The 10,990-nt window shown below is 51.8% G+C and overlaps 1 protein-coding gene across 1 annotated transcript; it reads left to right on the top strand.

Annotated features, from left to right (window-relative positions):
* Positions 1-4,471: 4,471 nt before the first annotated feature.
* On the top strand, positions 4,472-5,622 carry LOC109779147 (ethylene-responsive transcription factor 8). The gene has a single exon (XM_020337759.4). It carries the CDS (start codon positions 4,636-4,638, stop codon positions 5,344-5,346), a length of 711 nt encoding a protein of 236 aa, XP_020193348.1. The 5' UTR covers positions 4,472-4,635; the 3' UTR covers positions 5,347-5,622.
* Positions 5,623-10,990: the final 5,368 nt, after the last annotated feature.

Genomic DNA, 10,990 nt, shown 5'->3' with positions numbered 1-10,990 from the left:
GATGCGCCCGCCCGTCCTTCCCGCGGGGCCCGCGCTGGCCCGTGACGTGCTGCCGCAACGTGCCGCTCTACGCACCGCCGCGGGGCGGGGCCCACGCGCGGCGGCTTTGATGCCCTTTGTTTATGCCATGGAAGGACCCGGCCGGTTTTGCATTCTCCTCCCGGTAACATGCTCTTATTTTGCGATCTAAAATGTCAAGCGTGGAACTTCAAAAGAACTAAAATGTCAAGGGTGAGGAAAAACGAAAGACCCACACTACGTCGGTAAAAATTATAAGAGTCAATTACTAGTACACATCTATAGTATATGAACTTGCACGGCGCATATAGATTCATAAATTAAGTTGAAAAATGACACAAATGAGTCACTGAACTATGATTTCGGGCACATTTTGATACATTTTGGTGTTAAATCTAACATCTGACGTTAACTCAATGACGTGCCAATGGGCCCACGGTATCTTCTCTATATCTGTATGGGGGTCCCACTCGTCAGCTGGATGTAGAAAAATAGAACTAAGTGGCGCAGAATTCGAACCTCGAACATGAGAGGTTTCACGCAGGGGTGATAACCACTTGAGCAAGTAAGAGTTGAATCATCACAACTAGTCAGTAATTGTATTATGAACACTTGATCGATTCTTTGGGCTTAAAGCTTTCTTTTCTGAAACTAAAATCATCACTGCCAGTTAGTAATTGCGTCATGATTCTTCAGAATCTGATTCTAGGAGACTGCCCACAGAATCAGCTGCCCACAAAATCAGCTGTCCAGTTCTTACCTCAGATTCCAGCTTGTGATTGTTCTATGAGTTGTGTGCTGAAATGTCTGTAATGCTCCTAGATTGGAACTGAATGCTAATTGCAACACCTGGTTATTTCAGATAGTTTCATGCCTAATATGAACATGAAAGCGAGATGCAAATCTCATACAGTGCTTAATATTACAATTTTAACGAGTTGCAAATATCACAAAGTGTTTGATATTACAAAATTCATACTAAGTCAACTCTCAACATACAATTTCGAAAGTAAGTAAGCATCCAAATTTTTATAGCACATACTTCCTAAGCATTGAAAGAAAATACAGAGAGATATGAGAGTGGGAGAGGATGAGACAGAAGCAAGCATAGATTCAACCGACCAAAACAGTAGCTGGCAGTTAGCACAATTCTCACTCGTACTGGAGCATCCATGAATGCATGCTTTCGATCGATCTATCTTTCAGCCAAGCATGCATTCAGTTTTGTTTGCACTATTTTGGAAAGTGTTGAGTAAACAAGGCAGTTCAGTTGTGTAGTTCCGACTTCGGAGTTTCATTCAGGCAGTCAAAGTCTTGCAGATTTTTGTATGGATTTGCAGGGTGATGGTAGGAATCAAAAAATATGATGGACGCAACAATGTAAAATTGATAACTTTGGCTGGGATGAAACACAAATTTTACTCTTTTATACTGGTGCCAAAGAGACAGAAAAGAGCAAGAAGCTAGCTAGCTTAGTTGGGGTCAATGGCGGAGCTTGACGGACATAAGAGGGGGGCAACAGGCAAACTATGAATGTTTGGAGGGGCCAAATGAGAATATTTTTCTTCCATCTAAGTCCTCAAGAAAAAATTTCTCAAGTGAATTGCATTGGGCGGGGGTGGGGGTGGGGGGACGCCCCCCTCAGCACCTACTTGCCCGAAAGTGGTGGTAAACGGAGTTATGAGGAGGAAATTTATGCATGCTCGGGGATTGAGACAAGGAGACCCAATTTCACCGCTCCTTTTAGACATGGACATTCTCGTGCATTGATTATGAAAGCTGGCAATGAGGAGGTCCTGCAAACATTGCCTGGGATTAACCCCATTCAGCGCCTATCCAAATTTGTCGATGATGTGCTTCACTAGACTGGCGCTCTAGGATATCACTTTTGTCAACTCTGCACTGGATATATTTAGCAAGTCCTCAGGCCTTCAAGTTAACTACGACAAATCCTTGTCAATTCTTATCAAAGGAGAGGAGGCTGACACTATGCGCATGCCAGAGGTTTTGGGCTGCAAGATTGATTCATTCCCTTGTCATTACTTGGGTCTGCAATTGAGCTTGGATTATCTGACCAACTATCAATGGCAACCCACGCTAGATTCAGTCAAGGATTTCCTCCCAATTTGGCAGCGAGGGGTCATTGCTAGGACCGGCAGAGTGGTGCTTGTCAAGACCAATCCACCATCTCATGGTCATTGAAGCTTTCAATCTAAGTTTCGAGGAAATTAACAGGTGGTTACAAGATTTCTTCTAGGCGGGGTCAGAGCAAATTAATGGAGGTCAGCCTTCTTGCCTGGGCTTCGGTTTGCAAGCCAACTAGCTTGCGGGGTAGGTTTCAAAACCCTTCAACTACAGGCTATTGCGCCGAGAGTATGATGGGAATGGTTGTGGCGCACTGACCCCGATCGACCGTGGCAAGGCTTGCAACTCCTAAATGATGATATAGTGCATCATGTTTTTGACAAACCTTGTCATGATTTCTATGGGTGATGGAGGTAGGACCTTGTTCTGGAGGGGTAGATGAATAAATGGCTACACTGTAAGAGATCTTGTGCCGCTCATTTCCTTGAAAATCTACACAAGGATTGCCTGTAAAAGGACAGTGAAGGTTGCATTCAGTAACCATGGCCAGAGAGAAGATGACGATATATCCAATAGCTTGTCCACTCTTGAACTTTTCGATATATCGTAGCTTCGGACTATCGTTAGCGCCATCACGCTCAAGCCTGATGTGCCCGACACATTTATTTGGAGATGGACAAGTTCTAAGCACTACCCTGCAAACTCGATTTATAAACTATTATGCCAATTAGATATTAGATTTGTGTGAGCTTCATGCATTTGGAAGTATTGGGCACCTCTCATGTACAAGATCTTCGCATGACTAGCATTCCTCTACCGCCTTTTGGACCTCAGATAGAAGGACTCAACATGGTCCCCCAGCACAAACTTCTGCATGATTTACCTTCCTCCGAAATGAAGATACCATGGATCAGATCCGTATGTATTGTGTGGCTTCTTGGAGAATTTGTATAGGTGCTTCTGGTAACTGGGAGTCACTGTTCAAATTCCTAATCAACAACATTCTCTAGAGCAGGCCCGAGCCGGCAAAATCCGGGGCCATGTGCGAAACTAAAAAATGGGGCCCTATCTCACAAAAAAATGAACTAACGAGCAATTATAATGTATATATATCTCACAAAAAAATTATAATGTATATAATATAATGTCTTACATAACAATTGGACATATAAACAAGTCATATCGAGGGACGACGCGTCGCGGGCTCGAGCAGTCGAGACGTTCCATTCCTGTAGCGTAGCCACGATCCTAATGCCTGTAGTGACCGAGTTTTTTTGTTTTGAGGTAATGTAGCGGTCGAGTAGGATGAGGAGCCCACGAGAACGATCGCGATCTCGTTTCAATGCTCGCCAGTCTCGCTCGATGGCCTCGTCACCTCGACTCTAGCCCACTCCAGCGCCCAGCGGCCCAGTAGAGCTTAAGTATTACTAGGCCTATATAAAAAAATTGGCCCCCCGGAATTTTGGGCCCTGTGCGGGCCGCACATTTTGCACCACCGTGGGCCCGGCCCTGCTCTAGAGGAATGGTGGCTTGGAACTCGACACCGTGACCACTCTTATTGCTTGGAACCTATGGGAACAACGGAACGCTCGGGTGTTCCATTCCATAATAGGGACAAATAGAAATCTGGCCAAGCACTAGCCGATCACATTTTAGACGAGCAACCTCTTGAGGGGAACTGGAGCGGTGTATGTTGACTATCTAGTGAGTAGTTAGTTTTGTTTCTCTTTTAGTGTGGGTGTACATACATGTTGCTTGCAACGATCGTAAGTTTCTTGTACATCTTTTGCGCTCTCTTCTATAAACTCATGGCACGCCATTGGCGTACTCAAAGAATAAACCCCTAGAGTTTTGCGGTGACCTTCGTCATCTAATCCGGCATCATCCTCTTCTCTAGGCCTTTGGTCCTTTCGGATCAACGTGATCGGCGTTTCATGGCAGGGTTCGGTGACCTCTCGGTTGCACGTGTGGATAGAACTCCGTTGTTTCGACGGTGCCACGAAACTCTAGCCGCCGCTACTATCTATGTGTCATTCGTATGTGCAAGTCGGAGAAGACGAAAAAAATGCCAAAATTCAGTTGTGCAATATGATGCTTTTTGTGTTTTATGCATTTTTTGAGTTGTTTTTTGGGCACACAAACATCATGCCCAACGCGTGACCGAGAAGGGACGGAACCACAAAGTTCGTAACCGCCCCAGGCTCTGCGCAATTTCGCGGATCCTGAGGGTCCGGAAGGAAAAGCGGGCGTTACAAATTGTAATGCCGCCACACAAAAGACGAGGGGCGGCGGCGCGGACAGTCAAAGCGCTCCCTCCCTGACTGCGCCGAGTTTTATTCCCTCCTCTTGCCGCTCCACCACTCGCTCGCTCCCCATTTCCTCCCTTTTTAACCAGCTGCTCCCCCTACCCCCTATAATAAGTCCCTCCTCCCCCTCCCTCTCCCACCCCCCCACCCCAGATCCTGCACGCCATCCATCAGCTTCATACGCACACACCCATCCGTCAACAAGAAAAAGAAAGCCAAGCCAGCCATGGCGCCCAGGACGTCCGACAAGACGGCGACGCCGCCCGCTGCCGGGGCCGCCGCGACCGGGCTCGCGCTCGGCGTCGGCGGCGGCAACGGCGGGGGCGTCGGCCCGCACTACCGCGGCGTGAGGAAGCGGCCGTGGGGCCGGTACGCGGCGGAGATCCGCGACCCGGCCAAGAAGAGCCGGGTGTGGCTCGGCACGTACGACACGGCCGAGGAGGCCGCCCGGGCCTACGACGCCGCCGCGCGCGAGTACCGCGGCAACAAGGCCAAGACCAACTTCCCCTTCGCCACCGCCTCCGCGCCGCCCGCCGCCGCGGCGGCCCTCACCGTCGACGGCAGCCGGAGCAGCAACAGCAGCACCGTGGAGTCCTTCGGCGGCGACGTGCAGGCGCCCATGCAGGCCATGCCGCTCCCTCCGTCCCTCGACCTCGACCTGTTCCACCGCGCGGCCACCAGCACCGCCGGCGCCGGCATGCGGTTCCCCTTCAGCGGCTACCCCGTGTCGCACCCGTACTACTTCTTCGGACAGGCCGCGGCCGCGGCCGCCGCCGGCTGCCACATGTACAGCCAGGCCCCGAAGGTGACCGTGGCGTCCGTGTCCCCGAGCGACTCCGACTCGTCGTCGGTGGTGGATCTGGCGCCGTCGCCGCCCGCGAGGAAGCCCGTCCCTTTCGAGCTCGACCTGAACTGCCCGCCGCCGGCGGAGCTCTGATCGGGGCCGCCGGAGTTTATGTAGCTGATATGACTGCTAGTTTCTTTCGTCGCCTTCTTTTTTTGCCCCTAGTAGAACGAAGGAAATTTCCATGTACTCCATGATGTTTAGGAGAGGCCGTCCGCCTTGCACAACAGCGGCAGGGGCAGATCTGTAAATACGGTTTCTTTTTTCGCCGGAGAGGCAGAGATGGATGGATGGATGTATTGTCGCCCAAGACAAGTCCTGCCGGCGTTGCCATGGACCGAATTATATTGAGTTACTTCTACTTTGACAGACCACTCGTATTTACTCACTGCTCAGTTACTTCTACCTTTTGCGAATCCTCTACTCCATTTACTTAGCAGATCTTTTTTTTATGAGTGTAGACATTAACCAGCATATCTTTGGTGAAACGGAAGGTAGATGGACGGCAGGAGTAAGTGCGTTTGCACCCGCCGTCTCGTCTCATCTGACCGAGTGCTTGCGACCCATGCAGCATGGTCATTATTGGGCGGTCGAAGAAAGCTCGGGTCGGGTCGGGTCGGGTCGGGTCACCTCGTGCGCGCGCTGCTGCTGCATGGATCCATGCTCGCCGCCCACTACGTGTCGAATTTACTACTGCAAATCGCGCTCACGATCTGTCGCAATAATAAACAGCGATGCCGATGTGCGGGGACGACGGCTCCTTGGAAAAAATGTCGCCGTCGCCGTCCGTCCTTTTGGGTTTTAAATAAATTTAACCCAACCGCTGGTAGCTTGGCAGCACAAGTGTCAAATTACTCAAGATACGATAGAAGAGTAAGGTAAATCCTGCAGCCGCCCTGCCGACGGAGGAAATGGTATTTTATTCCCACCCGCGCCTGCCTTGGCCGAGTCCTCTTCCGCAGCGGCGGCACGACGGAAGTGTCCGGTGTCAGATCGTGAGAGGGAAAAATAATCAGCGCGCCTGCCGCCGTACGTACACCGACGTGTTGTCCACTCCAGGCTGTTTCCCGCGGAGAGACGTAGGCGCGGCCGCGAGGGGGCATGTGGATAACGAACGAGGTAGGGGAGCGTCGTGGACGTGAGATAAATTACTTGTTAATTGGAGGGAGGGAGGAAAGCGGTGGCGCGGCGGCCAGCAGTGCGGTGCGGTGCCCACCCGCTGCGGGGCGGGTGGGCCCCCGGTGGATCTTTCGCTGCTTCGCTTCCGTCGGTGTGGGTGTGGGTGTGGGCGTGGCCCCCGTACGGCGCGGGATGGCGACCGTGTGCGCGCGGTGCGCGGGGTGGGGCGGGGCGGGTGGTTGGTCGCCCTTTTCCGCTCGTGACCTTGGGAGTAGCGTGAGCGTGTGGGCGACGCGCCCACGGGCCACGTGTGCCGCCGCTGCCGGCCACTCCCTGCCCTGCCGCCCCTGCCCGGATCCGCGCTGCGGCAGCGCACTCCGTGGGGCACCCTGTGGCCTCAATGGGACGCGGGTAGCACGAGGGAAATGGTGGGGGCTGCGCGCTGGGTGGGTGGGTTTGGGTGGTGCGTGTGCGTGGGGGGCGCAGGGGATGGGGGCGGGGAGACCTGGCGTGGTCGCTGCAGACAGGGGGGCGGGCCCGGCGCGCGGGAGCGGCGGGCATCGGGGTGCAGTGATTCGCGCGGCGGCAGTTTCGCCCTCGCCTTCGCCTCGCCCGCGGGCTGTGTGGGCCCCGCGCGCGGCGCGGCGCCTGCTGCCTGCCCTACCCGCCCGATCCGTCCGTCCGCCCGTCCGTCCAGCCAGCTACGCGCACGCACGCATGTCGCCACTGGATGGATGTGGCCGGGCCGCCGGTTTCGTCGCGGCTCGCGGCTACGCGCCTCGCTGGTTTGTTTTCTCCTACTGCTAGTAGCAATTGTTTATTGTCCTCGTTCTCAATGCGTGCGTCGACGTCATACTACGTGATCGCTGGCGACGAGGGGTCCGGGGAAATTAGCTGCGGCGCGACTGGATGCCGGCGGTATAATAATGCTCCGTGGTCGCGAATTCCATTGACGGTTCGGTTTGAAAGGGAGCGCGCGCGGTCCGGCCGGCATTCTTCCCGCCGGTGGAGCGCGTCTCGTTGGAAATTCGGTCGCACCCTCGTGGAAATACGCATTGCGGTGACCGGTTGGCGTACGGGGTAAGAAATCCACAAGTTGAAAAACAACAAGCACCGATCTCGATTGGTGTAGCGATGGTACATCTGGTTTTGTTCGTTTATTTAGTTTCTTATAAAAGATAAATGATCTACTGAATTTCAACGAAGCGTGGATTTTTTAGTTGTTTTTTAGAATTGGGAGGAGTACTACTAAAAGTCATCAGAATGCCATGGGAGTTGGAAACCGAATCCAAAACATAAACAAATTGTTTCAATTCATGAGGGAAACCAAATCGAAAACCAAACTAATTGACCATGCTTATAACAAAAATCAGGCCGAAGAACCGCACAAGCAACCAGCCCTCATCGACCACACGCCCAAATGCCAAAATCACAACAAACAAACACTCGGATCCGGAGTCGCCGCTCCAACTTCCCTCCTTGCGCACGAGCTGCAACGACGTGCGATCTGGGCGCCTTGTAGCCCATGCATGCTACACGAGACAACCGCCCGCGGACAACAAAATGTTTGCATCAAACATCTGAGGCGGCCACACCGACGTTCCAGCCAGACCGACACTGCATATCATGTCGACCATGCCGACGTCCTTACCACCCTCGCAACACCAGGCATAATCCGCCAACACTACCTCTCGGAGTCGTCGCACCAACATACCAATCTCGCCTTCGAACTGCAATGCCGCATGACCCGACTGCGTGTACCCCAAGCTACACACGGAAGCCACGCGCAGACCACGACCGTCACACCAACTCATCCAGCGCCGCTGCCCTCATATATCGACCGCTCTCCTGCGAGCAGCAACGCCGCACGATCCTACCAACTTGTACTGAAAAAGGCTTTTGCCCCGCTTTATATATAAAGCACAACGGCCAAACCGATACAAGGTGATGAGGAAATTCTCTTACAAGACGGATCAAATATAAAGCAAGAATACAAGAGTGCCCACACCATACCAAAAAGCACCCTAGTCTACTAACAAGAAAAGAACTCACGCCTCGAAGAGAGACTACTCGACTTCGAAGGAACACAGACACTAAGTTGTCGCCGGAGTCTGGAGAGGATCCGTATACTCTCGCTTTGGGCCGTGGAGCGCTGATCCTACCTGCAAACACCGAGGACAGAGAGCGATGCTACCAATGCCAAGTGTAAAAGATTGGAAGCCGCGGGATCGCCTCCCGCGAGAGCCGATGGGGTATCAAGAAAGGATCTGAGGTCTCCCGCCGATGTCGAGGAGAAGCAATCAGAGTGAACCTGAACTCCATGGCGATGCCCCCAAGGGGGTGACAACGGCACACGCCGTTGCTGACGCTGCGGAAATACGGTCAAGGTTTTTCACTAGAAGCCCTGATGCGGATAGGAGCACCACAACGACGCCCTTCCCCCCAAAACAGGGACATGATGCCAACTTGCTGAAGAGACCTACATGCGCGCTCCTCCTCCTCGCTCGCCTCGCCACGCCTCGTCACGACGTGCCGCAGGTTGCAGGAATGAGCCGAGCCGAGGACAGAGCTATGCAGGTTGTCTATATTTTTGCTGCTCGGGAAAAATCAATGAGTCATTAATTAATAATTAACGGACAAGTTAATTACTGAACCGTTTACGATTCTTTTGGATTGTGACGACTCGGACGTGGGGTTTTCTCCCACGACCTACCGGCCCGCACTATATAGTCAGGCAGGCGTCTACCCTAGCCGCCTCCGCATCACATGGTTTCGCACCACCGTTCGAGAACATTGCGCTGTCACGCAAGTCTTCTCCATCCCTCCTTTCGGCGTGCACCGCAAGAAGGGACAGCAGGCCTCCGGAACCCCGCATCTCGTGATCCTGTACGGGAGAGGGGCGATCAAGTTTTTGGGGAGCGCACTCACGCGACTGCTGGCAGCAAAGACTTCACCGAGGACGACTTTTTCCCTGACCTCGGCAACCTCTTCCTCAACGACATGGCCGACAACATCAACGCTGGCGGTCCTGCTCCCCCTGCACCATATGTGATCTTCTCCTTCTTGTTCGAGATCGTGCTAGAATTCTTAGTTCTAGTCTGTGCCCTAGATTTGATCTGTTCATCTACTATGCTAGTCCGCATGATTAGCTTAATCTATGTTTTCGTTGTCATGATTTATTTACTGTTTGTTTGGATTAAATCTCATAGTAATTTGCTCATATGTTCAACAATCCAAATACCTGATTTTAGGCAATTTACTCCGAGTGGTTTTACTGCGCATCTGAAGCCGCCTACCTTTAATGGGGGTGCAATATAAGAGGTAGCGCACGACAGCAGTTTACCGGTTCCAGACCATGTACTGCTATGACGCCACCAAGGGCAAGCCCGAGGGCGATCTTAATCCTGCACAGCAGGAAGCTTTTGAGAATATCAATACCCTCTTTAAAGGCGCCCTTCTGAATGTTCTTGACGATTCCATTGTGGATTCATATATGTCGTTTGACAACGGCAAGGACATGTGGGCTGCGCTCGAGGCCAAGTTTGGGGCCTCGGACGCCGGCAATGAGTTGTACGTCATGGAGCAATTCTATGACTACAAGATGACTGGAGCGCTCTGTTGTCCAGCAAGCTCATGAGATAGAGTCGCTCGCAAAGGAACTTGAGTACTTCAAGTGTGTGTTGCCGGAGGCATCATTGCCAAGCTTCCACCTTCATGGAACAACTTTGCTACTTCCCTGAAACACAAGAGACATGAGTTTCCCGTTTCGTATCTCATTGGTACTCTTGATGTTGAAGGGAAGGCGAGAGCAAAAGACACACGTGCGTGAGTTGCTGAGGGAGCTTCTAGTGTCCACATGGTACAAAAGAAGAACTTCCAGCCTAACAAGTTCAAAAATAACAAAGAACAAAACTCAGGGCAAGGGCAAGTTTGATGCAAAGAACAAGCCGTCACATTCTACCAACTTCAAGAAGAATTCTCATAAGAAGGGGAAGGGACTTTGCCATGTCTGTGGTGACCCTAATCACTGGGCTCCAAAATGTCCTAACCGCTTTGAGGAGCGCAAACATGAGAAGAGTGGCAAGTCTGCTAATGTTGGCATCGTTGATACTGATATGAAGGAATCTGGGTATGGTATTCCTCCTACCTTCCTTTCAGCATTTCAACCTCCCGATTGGTTAATTGACACCGGTGCCAATGTACATGTTTGTGCTGACGCCTGCATGTTTTCTTCTTACCAGGCCACAGAGACTTCTCCCGTGCTGATGGGGAACGGGTCACATGCCATTGTTCGAGGTGTCGGTACGGTTGATCTGAAGTTTCCTTTGGGGAAGACCGTGCATCTGAAGAACGTTCATCATGTGCCGTCCATCAATAAGAATCTCGTCAGCGGTTCCCGTTTATGTCGAGATGGGTTTAAGTTGGTTTTTGAGTCCAATAAAGTTGTAATTTACATGTGTGGACAATTTTTTGGAAAAGACTACGAGCGCGGAGGCTTGTTCCGCCTATCTTGGTCAGATATTTGCACTAAAGTTATTAATAATGTTTGCCACAATAATGAGTCTGATATTTGGCATTCACGACTTTGTCATATTAACTTTGGTTGCATGACGCGGCT

Source organism: Aegilops tauschii, chromosome 1, assembly GCF_002575655.3.
Source record: "Aegilops tauschii subsp. strangulata cultivar AL8/78 chromosome 1, Aet v6.0, whole genome shotgun sequence".
NCBI lineage: Eukaryota > Viridiplantae > Streptophyta > Magnoliopsida > Poales > Poaceae > Aegilops > Aegilops tauschii.
This window is presented reverse-complemented; position numbering and strand designations above follow the sequence as displayed.